Below are 17651 nucleotides of genomic sequence, written 5' to 3' on the forward strand. Positions count from 1 at the left end.
TCTCCATTCCTCTCTGAAATCAATAAAAATAGATTTAAAAATAAATAAATAAAATGGATTTATGTTAATCTTATAAATACATGTTTCAGTAGCTAAAAATTCTCAGTGAAAACAGTGTCACATTTTGCCCTGGCTAGTGTGGATCAGAGGTTAGAACATCGTCCAAAGAGTGGGAGGCTCAATTCCCAGTCAGGGCACATACCCATATTGTGGGTTTGATCCTCTGGTCCAGTCAGGGCATGCTCATGATGTTTCTCTTTCACATTGATGTTTCCCTTTCTTTCTCTCCCTCTCCCTCCCTCTCCCTCCCTCTCTCTCTGAAATCTATAAATACATATCCTCAGGTGAGGATTAAAATGCAAAGAAAAGAGTTTCACTTTTCTTCTTATAAATTGGATTTAATTTGTGTTTTTGTAATTAGTCGTATATGGAAACAAATGATTATATTTTAAGATATTGATACTCAAGTTATAGAGACCGGTTACAGTAAAATGAGTTGTGCATGTGTGGAAGCAGGTGTTGGACAAAACTAACAGCCTTTCATGGCAACAATTGTATAAATACAGATGAAACAATAGAGAGGTGTCTGTTAGTGGCAACGCTTCAGCTAGGGAAGCTTCTTCATAAAAATTGTTTACATCCTCAAACACAAAACGTTGAAAACTTACTTACCATCAAACAAAATCACGTATACCTGTAATGCATATTTGATAAGGCATTTCAAAAAAAACCCATCTTCCTTTTCGCAATTCCAGCTTATATTATTTTTCTTGTGTAGTACTTTTGTATTCCTTTTTTCTTCCTTTTCTAATTCTTCTGCAATTCTCATAACTTTGCATATCCTAGATAGTATGTTAGATAGGTCTTTTTATTACTTCTGAGCTGTTATTTTTTGTTTGTTTGTTTTTTTCCTTTTGGGGCTTGCAACAGAAAAAAAAAACAGTTATGAGATACAAGTGTTTACAAAACACAACTCATCTTCTTGGAACATTCTTAATTTAACTATGATAATAACAGGCACTTAGTGATCGCCAGGAAAAACACTGAGAGCTTTTGCTATAATCCTTCCAACACCCTGCTGAAGCACTGACAGGGTATGTGTGTTGCTCAAGTTACTCAGTTTGCAAGTGATGGGACCAGGAATTGGACCCAGGAATCTGGCTCCAGTAAGTTAATCACTCCGGGATACTGCATTTATTTACATGATTAACACATATTGAATTTGAATTCCTACTCTGAGCCTGCATCTCGCAGTGCTCAGTGCTTTGCTATCAATAACTTTTGACATTCATAACAACCCCACAAAGGAGACTCAGTTGATAGTTCCATTTACATATGAGAAACCTAATGCTTAGTTGATTAAATTAATGGCCCATGGGTATTGCTACAACTGTATGCAGTTAAAGCTTAAATGTGTCTGACTATAGAATGAGCTGTTGCCATAATCAGTGTCAGATTAATGCATAATTGTAGTCATTTTGGTATGCCTGCACTTTGGATTTGAGAGAGCTGAGCAAGATGAAGGATCATTATGGGGAATTTGGGGAGTGCCTACAGAAGAAGTATAGACAGGACTTGGGAATTAGACACAACAATATGCCTAAGACTTGGATGTTTGATGAAGATTTGGAATTGGCGACCTTCGAGGAAAGACTCTGTGTTCTGACTTTAGTTTGTCTTTAAAAGCACAAAGCGTGATTATACAAAACGCAGTTACCAACAGCAGGTGAACTCAGGAGTACGCCCCGTTCATCATTGCCTCCTCATTCTTCAGCAAATTCTATTGCGTTATAGTTGCTCAGTGATATATTTAAACAAAATAATCCACATGTAAATAAGTATATAACTAGCTAGTCTTCATATTCCAGATGAAAAATAAAATCACATTTAGGTTGTCACACATTCCTTTAAATTCCACAAATATGTTTTTGTTCATGTTACTTGATATAATTTTAACAAGAACCCTGTCCAGAAGTTGTCATTATGTGTATTTCACAGTTTAGGGAATTGAGATTTACAGGATTTAAGTGCCTTGTCCGCCTGTCTAAGGACAAGAGAACAATGACTCAAAGCAACCCACAGGTTTCAATTCATGCTACTTTGAGGGTTGAAAGAATATTTGTGTTTTTAATACATTCTTTGAAAACAAAACTCAAATCTATATTTCCTCTGCAGCTTTTTAAAATTAGTTTTTTAAGCACTTAGGCTAATGTCAATGCCTGTCAGAATTAGAGCTGTTCTCCAGTACTATTTCTATAGTTTTGTTTTGTAAATTAATTCTAGTAATTTTTTTGTTCTTAACAATTTTAGTGTTTTTTTTTTTTTTTAAAAAAAAGCAAAGCTAATCAACATCAATCTGACCCTTTTTACATTGTTTTCAGGTCCCGAAGAGGTAGAAATCAAGTGTCCCCTGAATCACATCGCTTGCCCTGGTGCCCACAAATGTGTTCACTTGTCCCAGCTGTGTGACGGCGCCTTGGACTGCTCAGATGGGTACGATGAAGGAGCGTATTGCCGGGGTGAGTCCTTGTGCAATTGCAGTACTAAATGTTTCATAGTTTTAATGAAAGTTCAAAGAAAACCTGCCTTTTTTTCAACCATAACCATATCAGTTATTGAGAAAACATAACTGTTATTGCCAGACACACTCACTATGCATTTCAAAGCTGTATCTATTGTGTTTTTACTGAAAAGTGCCCTTAGGGGCAAAACCACACTTAGACTTTGAAGTCGGGCTCTTAAATGATTATGTATTTCATGGAAAACAATACTTTTGAGCAAAGGGCAGATAGGAAGTCTCTGTCACAATACAATGATACTGTAGGGTGGTACATGCTTCTTTCTCTGAACCTTTACTTAAACAAAGAGTATTTGAAGCAAATCCTCCACAACAAATATATCACTAGCATGTGTTCATGGGATATTTTCCCTGAATATTATTTCTCTGAAGTTATACCAACTTTCTTGTAATTTTTTTAAAAAAATAAACATCTAAATTCTACAGCAGTAAAAGACTTGTCGATACTAGTATATTAATGATAGGAGGGAGAAGTAATAAAAAATCTCAAAGTTAATGAAAAGTAATGCAAATTGCAAATGGCACATTCTAGTAACACTGGTTAGGGAGAAGGCATGAAATGTGAGAGGAGGAAAAGCAAAAGTCCAGGATTAAAGATCTGGAAACAGAATCAAGGTATTCATCAAGGGAATCAGGCCGCTAGAGGGAGCCAGGAAAGAAATCACTGAAACACAAGTCTCCACAGTTTCTCGCTGGCTGAGGGTAACAGAAAGGTTATTTATTGGAGCCGATGTCAAAGCGAAACCTATCTTTCATGCTGAGGGGAGTCCGATGGTAAGGAAAAGAAGGAACTGTAGAAAACTCGAGATGCACGCCTGGCTGTGGACAGATTCACACAAGCTAGTAATTGCTGCCATGTGAAAAAAGGTCAGAGGTCACCAAAAGTTCCAATTTTTCAGCAGGACCTCTACTTCTGCCTGTGTTTATTCATATATATATATATATATATATATATATATATATATATATATATTGTATTGATTTTTTACAGAGAGGAAGGGAGAGAGATAGATAGTTAGAAACATCGATGAGAGAGAAACATCGATCAGCTGCCTCCTGCACATCCCCCACTGGGGAAGTGCCCGCAACCCAGGCACGTGCCCGCAACCCAGGCCCATGCCCTTGACCGGAATCGAACCCGGGACCCTTCAGTCCGCAGGCCGCCGCTCTATCCGCTGAGCCAAACCGGCTTTGGCCTTCTGCCTGTGTTTAAAGTGTTCAAAGTCAGCTACTGCTTTTTAAAACATTGTACAGTCCACAATGTACAGGCCTGACAGGTCTTACTGGCTACCAGTCCCCCAACTCTGGACTGAAGGAGACTGAATTCAAGATCAGGGAGGGAGAGCTGCATCGGTAAGAGAGTAAATATTGGAAAGGTATCCAATGGGCTGAGGGTGCTGAGGGACCGTAGATCCACTGGGGCACTCGGCCTTTCCTCTCTTCCCAAAGGGACATCCCATTACTCTGTTCTGTGGACAGATTCATACTGAGAAGTTAAAGGCCTTTCTTCTTTGACCCAGTTTCCTTTCCTAGCCCGTACTCTGACATACTCCCATAAGGAGCCAGCAGATTCCTAGTTTCAGTTATGAACACATATGTAATAATAATTAATAAGATATTTTATTTTTATTTAAAGGCTTTGTGACATGTATTCTTTTTTATAATTGTATATTAATAAGAATTATATTAACGGAAAGTAAAGTACTAAATTACACAGTAATAGGTGTAAAAGAGTTTAATTTTCTTTTCAGAAATTAATTGTATTTTCTAGAGCTTAATTCTATCTACTTCAGTTATAATCCCAGCTTCTTATTATATTAAAAAAAAAAATTTCAGGCAGACATGTGTGACTAAGCGTCTAACAGTGAAATCATGACATTGCCAAATACTCCTTTGGTGGTGGTCACACAAATTTGAATATCTTAAACATTTTCAGTGCTGTGGATTATACGAAAATATATCTGAGTTCTCTAATGAAATTTATGGTTGTGATCTAATCAATCTAATTAGATATATCTAATAAATGACATGTTAATGATAAACCAGGGAATTCAACAAAAATATAATGCATTTGAACGAAAATTAAATGATATCAAATTTATCTTGATTTTTGAAAAGATCAGCATATGCTCCAAACTGAGAAAGAATTAGAGTAGATGCTGTAGTTGTTTATATTTCAAACTTTTTTCCTCTTCCAATTTACATTTTGTAATTGTTCCAAGTTTCCTATCTTTATCACAAATGACAGTCTTTTTCTTTTATAATTTACCACTAGGAATCTGACTATACTAGTACTTACTCTTGCCTTTAAAGTCAGCTAATTTATTCACCAAATAAAGTATTTTGAAACACCTAAATAATATGTTATAAACTGTGATGAACTTAAAAATAACAAGAATAATGTAAAAAAAAAAGAAAAAAGAAAAGAAATAACATAAAGTATATTTGGATTTCTACATGTATTTACCAAAGGATTTTTCACCTAATTCTTGGGACTGGTACAATTAGAGTGGTAAAATCCAGATTACTGAATAGATATAGTCATTTCAAACTTAGTGGTTTAATAAACTATTTCTGCATTGAGGAAAGAAAATTAGAAATATGTTTGCTTCCTGGCATGGGAGAGTGCTCCTAACACTTGGGCAAAAAATGAAAGAAAAAAAAAATGTTTGGCCAGCACCAGATTTATCACATGTATATGGTTTGTGTTTAAATGAAGGAAGATGACTGATTATAGACAAAAGTATATCATAGGATTTGAATCCACTTTCCCACCTGCAATTTTCCTTCTAATTTTGGGTCACTCCTAATGAAAAAATGTTGTTGTTGTTGTTTTTTAAACATAATTAGGCATGAGCCTATCAAGTCTCTGAGGAACTTTCTCACCTACTTTCTATAATAATAAAAGAATAATGTGCTAATGAGACCAGACAGCCGAACGACCTTCCAGCCATCATTCTGGATGTCCTTCTGGATGAATCCGCGGCAGCAGGGGCCAAGGCAGAGGCAGTTAGGGGCAATCAGGCAGGCAGACAGAGTAGTTAGGGGTGATCAGGCAGGCAGGCAGAGTGATTAGGAGGCGTTTAGGCAGGGGAGCGGTTAGGAGCCAGTAGTCCTGAATTGTGAGAGGCTGCAGGCCGAACTGAGTGAACTCTCCCCTCCCGTGCTGAATTTCATGCACCGGGCCTCTAATAGACATCTAATAAAGAAACAAAATAGATTAATTCAAACGTTGCATCAATCTTTAGAAATGTGTTTCCTTTGCAGAATCGTTCTGTCTGAATCACTTTTCTTTCCATTGCTTCCTTTTTGTTTTGTTCTACACACAGACTCTAAGTTATTATACATGAAGTCTAAGATATGATTCAAAGATTGACATGTTTTTCTAATAAAGGATTTACATTTTCTTGTATATCTTTATCCTTTAAGAAAATTAATAAGGAGAAATGTTTAACATTGTGGAGGTGATATTCTAGTCTTGGGAATGCTTTCCTGGCAACTGAATTGTTTTCTGAATGTTTCCTAGAAAAATCAATTTCTCCCTGGTGAAAGTAATAAAATATATCTATTATTAATGATTTTCTATAGCACTGATATTTTAATCTCCATAATTTAACTCCACTTGAGGAAAAATATTGATTTTTGTATATGGGTATACGTATATATAGGAATGTGCTTATAAAATTTTTACAATGAGAATGTTCAAAATCACCACATTATATTTTAGAAAATTGTATCACTTCCTACACTGTATTTTATATTGGTTGTAATATCACTATATCTAAATTTCATGAGCAATGAAAACCCATTTTATGCAGCACAAAGTTCCTTAACACAGAATAGTTCCACAAAAATTCTTACATCCATACAAAGAATGCTGGACAAATTCAACTAACAGAGACTAGATTGATTGAGATGTATCAAGACGCTATTTTAAAAGTTTACATTTGTAAGGTAATTCATTATGTCAGCATGTAAAGTGGCTGTGAACAAGAGAATCCCTCTTTTTATTCACAACCTTACTTTGATCCATTTGTAGTAGAAAATGGTCCTGCAAGGGAACCCAGTCTCTAGTATTGTCTGCTGAAAAAAATATGGGGACTCTCAGGGTGCCTGCAAAAGGGATTCTATCTCCTGTCTCTAGAAACAATGATTGCACAATCTTATGTGATTAATTTCCAGCAATAATACCAAAGTCCTTGTGAGTATAAACGGATAATATGTGTGAAGAGTTCCCTAAGACTGATCAGGGAATAGCACTTTCTGACATCTGAGAAGCTTACTACCCATGTGCACAGATGTACACAAGCATACATAGATACCGGTCTTTTATGATTTCTCTCTTTTCTATTCTGAGTCTATTCCTAAGTACTTCTGAGTGTATAATATATCCAACTGGTATATTTGATCAGAAACTTAAAGAAATATAAGATTCTCAGATATGTCATCCAACTCTAGGAAATAATGGATAGTAAGAATTTTTAAAATTACACTTGATTGTTTTACTTTACCTTTCCAGTTGGGATATACATATTTATATGTTACCCGCATTCTACCACTAGTCTATAAAAAACGTATTAATACGTGTCCCGCACTCTACTACACTGGTAGAACGTATAAATACGTTTCCCGCATACAATGTGTTAATGCTTCTCAGAAGCAGAGTCACAATTCCTAGAAAGAATAGATCTTCTGTAACTGTATCACCCCTTTGCAAGGCTATTACAGATACTGTTTATGTTAACAAGTGACACCTATATGAAATTAGGATAGTTTTGTACTTGAAATATATATATATTTAGAGGGGGGGGGGCTGGTGCACGAATTTGTGCATGAGGGGGGGGGTGGTCACTCAGCCTGTCTGGTGATCAGGGCTGAATGGGGCTTCTCGCCCAGTCCTAATTGGGGCTGACTGGCTGAGGGGAGGGACTGCAGGAGTTTGGCTGTGGGAGCACACAGACCACCAAAGAGCAGCTTCTGCGTTGAGCATCTGTCCCCTGGTGGTCAGTGTGTATCATAGTGACCAGTCGACTGATCATAACGGTCGCTTAGGCTTTTATATTATAGAATATGTATATAGTATATATATATATGTGTGTGTGTGTGTGTACATATGCATCATACATATATATGCATACATATGCATACATAAATAACTACATATATTCATTTTTCAATCTTAGATTTATAAATTCTGTGTAATTAGAAATATGATCTTGTAAAGATATCTGATTTCTTAACACTGATCTATCAGATATAATTGCTAAACCAATCCTGCTAAAGAGACTTGGAGTTTAGGTTTTAAACATTTGTTTGACTATATTGACTTCTAGAAACAGTTAATTAACTTAATACCCGTGGGAAAAGAATGACAAAGTAATTTGGCTCTATATCATAGCTGAGCATTGAAAGGATAATCTAAAATAGTTTGTTATTTATTGGAATTTAATATTTTTGTACTGGCTTTACATCTGTGATTAATGTTAATGTCTTATATTAATTAGTCTTCTTTGGTCCCAAAAGAATTATTTTGAAGAATAACTGTAGAAACAAGAAAATTTTGTAAATTCAGAGAATGTTGTATAGACACACTAGTAGATTAAACACTGAAGGATCTAACTCAAGAAAAGAGATATTCTTTGTTAAAACGCCATCTCTATTCTATATCTACTTCTCTTTTCAGCGGTTTCTAGCTTATACTACTTTCATATATATTTGTTGTTGTTGTTATTAATCCTCACCTGAGGATATTTTTCCCATTGATTTTTAGAGACAGTGGGAGGGAAGAAGGGGAAGGCGGGGGGTGGGGAGGAGGTAGGGAGAGAGAGAGAGAGAGAAAGAGAGAAACAACAATGTGAGGGACACATCGACTGGTTTCCTCCTGTACATGTCCCTGGGGGGTGGGGAGCAAACCTGCAACCAAGGTACCTGCCCTTGACTGAAAATTGAACCCAGGAACCTTTGCTATGCAGGATGAGGCTCTAACCATTTAGCAACACTGGCCTGAGCTCTATATTTTTTTAGTTACTCTTTTCTGTGGTGAGAATCCTGGTGCATTATGCATCTTCAATTTTTGCTGAACTGTACCCTCTTTTCAGTTGATTTTGATTTTTAAATAGATGCAAGTCAAAAACTTAGATCCACAGTTCATACCCCAATAAAATATTCTGTCTAACATCTATAGGAGAAGAGCAATTGTTTTGATATAAGAGCTTCATTCCTTGGTTCAAACAACTCCCGTTATACTTGTTCCTCAAACATGTCAAGCTCTTAGGTAGAGAACTCAGAGTTCCCACCCCCAGTAATATCTTCTTTACATAAGAGACTTGCAAATAATTCTACCACTCTTGGTATTGTTCCTTTATATCAACATTCGTGGGCACTAGACTCTTCATGTATCTGGATCATTTCCTCACCTTCCTCTTCCTGAGGAAAAACAAAGAAGAGTTTGTAAGAAATAATAACACGTAGGCAACCAAAATGGTTTTTTAAGTGTGGCAATAGAAACACAATAAAGTTTCTCTCTATTAAATTCATTCATTAACTTCAGTAAACTTTTATTGAGCACTGACAGAGTTCCAGACACTTACCTAAGCACTGGAGATGTAGAAAATCCTATTTTCTGCCTTAGTGAAATCCACATGTCATAATGGATGTAGGTAAAAATTGCTAAGGAAGAATAAAATAAAGAGCATATAATTCTGCTTGAGGGAATGCAGAAAAATTTCCCAAGATAGCTTCTGGTTAATGTAAGTCTCACTCTAAGAGTTGGTAGGCAAATGAGAGAAGGAAGAACATTTCAAAAACAGGGAACTAGAGGCACAAGTGCGTAAGAAAACATTGTATGCTTGCCCTAGCCGGTTTAGCTCAGTGCACAGAGCGTCGGCCTGTGGACTGAAAGGCTCCAGGTTTGACTCTGGTCAAGGGCACATGCCTGGGTTGTGGGCTCGATCCCCAGTAGGAGGTGTGCAGGAGGCAGCCGATCAATGATTCTCTCTCATTGATGTTTCTATCTCTCTCTCCCTCTCCCTTCCTCTCTGAAATCAATAAAAAATATATTTACAAAAAAAAACATGGTACGCTCAAGAAAGCTCTGAACTCTTTGGCAATGTTGAAGAGTTCTGAATAGAGAGAGATCAGTTTGGAGCTGCAAACACACACACACACACACACACACACACACAACTTGGTATTACACCTAGAGTTGTTACATTAGAATAAGGATGTAGTATGACCCCCTTAAAATGCATTGCAAAAAAACAACAGCTATAAAGAGAGTGAAAAATGATACTAGGATATTTCTTTATTATAAGGGTATTATATGACATTGTTTTACTATTAAGCATAAGAAGACTAGAATTGCTGCATGTAGCAGGTTTTGTGATTTATTCTTAGGAGATAAAATCATGCATTATTATAATCATAAAGCTTTGAACTAAATAGTCGCCTGTTCTTTCACATTGATCACCTCCCACAACAAAGCATGTTGGGTGTTATCCTCTAATATATCATTTGAATGTAGTTCATGCAAGTGAATGTCAGAGTAGATGACATGGAAAGCCAGATTAAGTAAATTCCATTTCAGAGGAAGCCTAGGAATTTGGAAGGTGTATTTACTATTTTATTTATTAAATTTATCGAGATGTTTTTAAGCAACCAGAATCCCATCTTTAGCAAGCTACTAAAATGCCACCTCTCTTGATGCCTAAGTTTTGACCTCTTGTATTTTAACTTTGAAAAACATATGACTGCTTCAATATTTTTCAAAAGTATGAATTCATAACAAACTGTCACTCAGCTCTCTACTCAGCCTCAGATGTTGATTCATTATTTGGGTTTTGACACAAGCAGCTTGATATATAAAAATAGAGGGAATTAAAGCCAGTAGCTGAGGTTAACGGAATCCCCAGGAGTCGCACAAAAATGCTGTTTGAGAGTAAGGTTTAAACACAGTGACCTTGAGTTTTCATTTGCCGGTTTTGACTACTGGGCCTTCCCGTAGCATATCAGAGAAGTGCAAAATGCTATCGTGCTTCAGCCATCCTTTCTGGCCCATTCTTAAAACAGCCAGATGGCTTGTAGACAATCAACTGAAGAACATTTTTAAATAAATCTAGGTTCCCTGCCAGTTGTATGAATTGATTGAGCAGCAAGAATGTGCTGAGTGAACAACAAGCTAGAAAACTATATAACAAACTTGGAGAATAATCTATTAATTCTATCCTCTTGGAAAAAAATTAGCATTTTCATTTGATGAGGAAGAAAATGGAGTTTATTTTAACTCTTTGGAATAAATCTGTACTACTAACAATAGAAAACTGGAAAAAAAATAAGATTCACCCTTTATAATGGGATCTGGAAGAAATAAGGAAATACTTCTCAATAACATTCAATGGAGAAAGTTTAAATTTTGAAAAAACCCCACACAGAACACAATCCCATTCTAATGAGAAGTAACCATAAATAGATGGAAGACAAGTTTTTTTTTCAACTCAATCCACAATTCTGTTAAGTCTTACAGAACTCTATAGAGAGAGGTTCCTTGAAGTTTTCACAACCTTCAGCCAGTGTTTTAAATTTTGAATATCTAATGTGCTCAAAATGGCAGAAACACACGTACACCTATTTTGCTGCCTTTTCTCTGATTGCTGCTGTTATCACATATCGTAAGCCCCATCCCACTCACGCACACGTGTATTCATGCCATCATAACTGAGTAGCTCAAAGATAAATCATATTCGGGGGGAAAAGAGATATGCAACCGGTGACTTCCCAGCTCCTCCTTATTAGTCCCTTCCAATCAAATCAAACGATTATTTGTTTTTCACTCAGGTGGAGACATAGGGAAATAGGCACCTATATTTTATGTTTTTCCAAACCTTTCTACAAGAAACTCATTAAATGTTCATCTTCGAGGGGAAATACACCATCCAGATATGTTTACCTTAGCTGAAGATGTGCAGCCTAAGTTTGAGTTAACAGAAAATGTAAAATCAAATCCTTGCCCTCTCTATGCCCCCGGGATCATACAACCATTCCAGACAACCCACTGTGGTTGTGGAAACCCTACGTTGCCAAGCAAAGTGCGATCACTCTGCTTTCAGAGCTGCTTCTGAAATAGGCCAGAGATACTGTGAGCCAAGGTTGGAGTGTCAGACACAAGAAGAATGGGAAGTACAAGCCCAAAGAGCACTTTTCAGTTCCATTAGCTGAAACGTGTGCTGTGTTCTCATTCAGGCTACAGGTAGGAAACCAGGAGTGCCAAGAAAAAAATCTATCCAGTTCAATAAGCGGCTCAGAGAATGATGAGTAGAATCACTAAGAACCTGAATTGTCCAATTTTTATTTAGGTCAATTAGATATTACTAAAGAGGTCTCAAAGAAGGTTGGAGAGAAATTAATAGGTATAAAATGCTCTTCAATCTAAATAGTCTATATCAAATTTCTAAATAATTATTACATATAAATTATATATAACATGTATTATATGAAAATGTATAGCCCTAACTGGTTTGGCTCAGTGGATAGAGCATGGGCCTGTGGACTCAAGGGTCCCAGGTTCAATTCCAGTCAAGGGCATGTACCTTGGTTGTGGACACATCCCCAGTGGTGGGTGTGCAGGAGGTAGCTGATTGATGTTTCTCTCTCATGGATGTTTCTACTCTCTATCCCTCTCTCTTCCTCTCTGTAAAAGATCAATAAAATATATATTTAAAAATAAGAAAATGTATATATAGAAATTTGTGTGCATGTATTATATTAGATTTTCCTGCTGTATATCCAGCTGAAATGATTATTTCAAGAAAGTAAAAAAAAAAACACGTATTTTTAGGCCTTCACCTCTGTTTTGGTTTATTTGTTCCTGCTTTCAAAACCAGTGTAAGTTGATATTTCTACTAGTTATGTTCTTATTTTGAGTGCTATGTCTATTCCCAGACAGATGGCCTCTAGTTCCTTTTCCATAAATCAGGTTTGTATCCTACCCATGTAAGTTATTTACTCAAAACAAAATGTGCACAACTGAGAAAAATATGTTTCAGTCAAAGCCTACTCATCTCTCACCTAATATAGTATAACTTCTGTATTGAGGTGAACTTTTCAATACAAATGCACCTTGGTCTAGTAGTTCATTCTTTCTCTTCCTCTGTGTACATTTCATAACATTGATAGATTGGGAAAAACCCAAAAAAACCCTCAAGTTCAACTTCTACCTCAATCACTTCACTACAAGGACTCAATCAACTAGGTAAGGAAGACAAGCACACAGGAAGCAGAGTGCTACAGTGCAACGTGCATGGGACTCTCCGAGAGTAACTCACTGGGTAAAGTGTGCCACACTGTATGCGGGGATTATTGTCCACACAATGTGCCTATGTCAGGAAGATTCACTCCTGCATTTTGCCTAAAGCGATTTGCTCCTTTAAGTTTTGTTTCTTCTTGTTTACAAAGAGAGAATCAGCGATAACGTTCTCTCAGTCAGAAACAGAACTGTAGAATAATAGGGCCAGAAGGGACTTTGAGAGGTTACCCAGTCCATCCATCTGCCTGGAGGCTGGACCGAACCCAAACTTGCCTAGACAGATTGCTATCTACCCAATTTGGAAGGCCTCCAGGGAGAGAAATCCTAACAACAACTTTTAGTAAGGGAATCAGTGCTTAGCAATTTGCATTCTGAGCAAATGCTTGCATATTGTATTATAAAATTCTCCATGCCCTGTCGGTTTTTAGCTTTTTTCCTCCAACAGATTCCGTGTTCCAGTAGCTGAATCATGTCGTTCTTTCACTTTCCCAGATAGCTTTACATTTTCAGATCTCAAAAGTTATAAACCATCCCTCCCAACTGAAATGCAGGTTAATGGTGGGACTAGTATCCACTGTAATCAGCTGTCCCAGCTCCTGACTGACAGGATTCCTCTGTGGATATTTTCTTACACCTTAGCATTGTCTTGTTCACTCAGGTTGTATCAATTAGAAATTATCTTTGGGCATGAATAACGAAGATCTTTAAAAGACTTTAAAAAATAGAAGTTTATTTTTTCTCTCATATAAAAAATGTCCAGGGTTAGATAGACATTCCAAGGCAGGTAAGGTGATTTCATGATGATTTAACTACTCATATTTTTGTTTTGCCATCTTGTTACTTATTTTGCATCCTCTAGGTAGGCTCTTGGTCAGATGGCCCCTGCAGCTCAGAATATCAGGTTCCCATTCCAAGAGGAAGGAAAAGGAACAAAATGTCCCTACTAAGCAAGTCAACCTCTTTCTTAAGGTACTTTCCATAAGCCTGATTCCAAAATTTGCATCACCATGCCATTGGCCAGGATTTTAACACAGAGCCACTCTTATTTGCATGAAAGGCTGGGAGATGTAGTTTTTTGTTTTTGTTTTTGTTTTTAAATATATTTTATTGATTTTTTACAGAGAGGAAGGGAGAGGGATAGAGAGGTAGGAACATGGATGAGAGAGAAACATCGATCAGTTGCCTCCTGCACACTCCCCACTGGGGATGTGCCCGCAACCAAGGTACATGCCCTTGATTGGAATCGAACCTGGGACCCCTCAGTCCGCAGGCCGACGCTCTATCCACTGAGCCAAACCAGCCAGGGGGAGATATAGTTTCTTAAGTGTATAAACACTGTTTCAATGAAAGCAGACTTGGAAGAGGGGGTAATGAATATTTTGGAGGAACTAGAAGTTTATTCTTTATATGCTTTAATAGAATAATTAAACCGTTGATTGTGCGCCAGATAGGTGTTGCAGTTGTGCTATGTTTGATAAACGATGTAAAAGGATTCTGAAGGGTAGAGAGAGCTGACTATTCACTAACTCCATGGCTTTGAAAATCAGCAAAATGAGATGTTTGGACAATATGCTAAGCTTCATTCCAGATATAAAGTTGTATAAATTTAAATAAAGATGCAGTACACGTAGTAAGTATAACAAAAAGGTCAAGTTGTGCTCTAGCAAAGAGTTACCAAATTTTCAGAGTTAATGTCCATAGAGGATTGTTCCTGGGGAGCCAGAAAGGGCTGGCTGTTGCCTAAGAAAATGAACATATAGATGTGGTTTCTTTCTTTTTCCCTTCCTTCCCTTATTTTGAGTGCTATGTCCTCCTATTCTGTCCTATTCCTTTTTTCATCTTCCCCCCCCCATTTTTTCTTTCTTCCTCTATTGCTATCCTCACTCCCTGCCCCATATCTCATACTTTTTCAGCCTTTATTTTAAAATTTTATCCCTTCAAAATTAGACTTAATCTTGAAACTTTTTAACAGCTGTGTGAATTTCAAAATCTTTGTTATTAGTTTACATCTGTGGTCAGCCAACCATATTTTATCATTTATTTTTATTATATGGTTTGTCATCATGTATAAATATTTGTTGTTTAATTTCATATTTTGAGAAAACTAAATCATGCTACATTGCTTTCTTATCTTATTCTCTCTCTGATGGTAAAATTCCCATTGTTTTGTTTTGTTTTACTTTCCTAAAACTACCAATAATCTCCAACCAATCAAATATACACCAAATATTTTATTTTGTTGCTGTTGACTGTTATTTTGAAGGATCCTTTAATTAGTTTTCCTTTGAATTACAAACTTTATCAGAATTAATTCTACTACTTTTTATACCCACAAATAAATTTACATCTGTGAAATATTATTTAAGAAAGCCATTTTTAACACATAGTTCTAGAGACTAAGTAGGCATTTTGTAGGCAGTGGAGCCAAAACAACATATTGGATAATTCTAAATATATGCAGTATTATATACTTACTTATATATATATATATATATAGAGAGAGAGAGAGAGAGAGAGAGAGAGAACACATAGTATAGTATCATTTGATACCCATTCCAATTAGTTCTAAAATTAAAATTTTTGATGTCTAAGTACAAGAAGAGTAAGATGAAGAAATCTATATGCTTTGCTGAGAAGAATGAAAGTCAGAGGAAAATGTTAGTTATTGTACCAAATTCACTATACACATAACTCATCCATTTTTTCTTCTTGTTTTTAAGGCTGGGTAAATCCACATCAGTAAGGTGGTGTGCTTCTCTTTCACTGGGCAGGTTAGGGGCCAGGAAACTTTTGGGATGAAACTAATGGTCTTTTACACCAGCCACTATGTTAGGAAGATCTGTGTGGATCAGCAGCCAGGACTGTAGCTTTCCTGGTATTAACAATTCATGTCTTTTAGGAGCCTGCAGTTGAGACAAATGTTATCAAATTGCAGTCAGCAATCTCTGCCAAATGAGATTTACTATATTTCTACTTTATACATTGCACTGGATTGCAGAGCCCCTAAAGTCAGAAATAAAAAACCCACAAAAACTTGAAACACACATATCAAAACATGGATTTGTAAATTGTTGATATACAAATATGTTTTTTCTGAAATAGAAATAATTATTATGGAAGAAAGGAATAGAAGTCTTACTTTAACAAAATCTAGATACAGAGGTATCCTTATTATTGTCAAAGACTTTTGTTTTGTCCTGGGCTAAAGTATCTGTGTTGAAATCCAATTTTTTTCCCTATTTGTCTGTTGAAATTTTCTTCCAAAGGTTAGTTCATCGATGTATAGTTCCCTTTCTCTTCAATATTTTTTTTCTATCTTCCTGTGTCATTGTTTCATTTTGGACATGAGTAATATTTTCCAAAGCAAATATAAATATTTCCAACATACTAAATTACAATATTTTTGTTATTTAGATACACATGGGATATATAATAACTTTTTTTTGATGAGGCAATTAGCACTTAATTCAGTGATGTGTTTGTATGACTTTTTTGGTAGTTTGTTTCATTTTATTACATGCAACCAATGTACTACATACTACAAAGGACCAATACTAATCTAAACAAGAAATGCCCAAGGGTTTTCAGTGTAAGTTTATGACTAAAGAATATTAAAGGGTCATCTAATTATTTTTATGAGGCCAAGGAAAGGTTGCTTAAGTATAGCCGGTGATTCAGCTCTACTCACATCTAAATAAATTCACATTTGGAAAATTGTGTCAGAAGGGTTTCCTACCTCTTTAAAAAGAAATTACAACATATGCTTCTGTCATAGATGCAAATTGCTATGGAGATTTAGGGTCGTATTTCATGCTGTAATAACTATTTAAAAATATATTTTTAAAAAAATGTTTTTATTGATTTTAGAGAGAAAGGGTGGAAGAGGGAGAGAGAGAAACATTGGTGCATCACTGTCAATCAGCTGCCTCCTATACTCCCCCTGCTGGGGATTGAGCCAAAACCAGAGTGTGTGCCCTGACTGGGAATCAAACAAGCGACGTTCTTGGTAAATGGGTTAGCATTCAACCTCAGAGCCACACTGGCTGTGCAACCCTCAGTATTTTCAATTGTATTGTTTGTTCACTTTTCATAGGACCAATGATTTGATGTTTGATGGCTTTAAACAACTGGTTACTGCTAATATAGTAACAAGCAAGTTATGAAATAAAAACTTAAGCTTTTTTTAATTTAACATATATATATATGTTAGGGACTACTTTACTTGAGGAATATAAGGAGAGGACAGAGTATTTCCTTTTGCTCTTACTGTAAAATACATTTGAACTAAGATTAAATATGAAGCCTTCATTGAACCAATATGTTTAAAGATCAAATAAGTGTTCAGCATTAGGTACAGTTAGAATTAAACTGTAATTACTTTAAAATACCTTTGTGGAGGTCTAATTTAGTAATATGGAGCAGACTAGGTACCACTAATGCAATCACAATTGATAAAATAGACAAGGAACTAAAATGAAATATGTATAAATGGATGATCTAACAAATAAAAGACAAAACATCATATGTCTGAAGGAAGGCTTTTGGGGGGATTGAGTTATACAAACTTATTAAAACAGATTGGAAACCTGATTCATTGGTCCTGGAAACTATGAAGTTTCAGTGAGGTTAACAGCCAAATGGCAGGAAAATGGTATAAAATGAACATTTTGTTTTTGTATGTGCATGTAGTGGATTGAGCTATAGTAAGTAAATTAAAAAAAATAGTTTTATAAAGGGTAATTTCCAAAGTTGACTTAATGTCAATTATTTTGT

At 36.0% G+C, this 17651-nt stretch overlaps 1 protein-coding gene across 2 annotated transcripts in view; it reads left to right on the forward strand.

The window, feature by feature from the left end:
* The window catches only part of LRP1B (LDL receptor related protein 1B), a 1698272-nt gene that overhangs the window by 624948 nt on the left and 1055673 nt on the right, over positions 1-17651 (forward strand). For both annotated transcript variants that reach the window (XM_081095916.1, XM_081095917.1), the window contains exon 3: positions 2382-2519. In XM_081095916.1, coding sequence (XP_080952042.1) covers positions 2382-2519 — 138 coding nt within the window. The remainder of the gene's footprint in view (positions 1-2381; positions 2520-17651) is intronic.

The sequence above is a fragment of the Myotis nattereri genome, assembly GCF_964212035.1.
Source record: "Myotis nattereri genome assembly, chromosome: 7".
Lineage (NCBI taxonomy): Eukaryota > Metazoa > Chordata > Mammalia > Chiroptera > Vespertilionidae > Myotis > Myotis nattereri.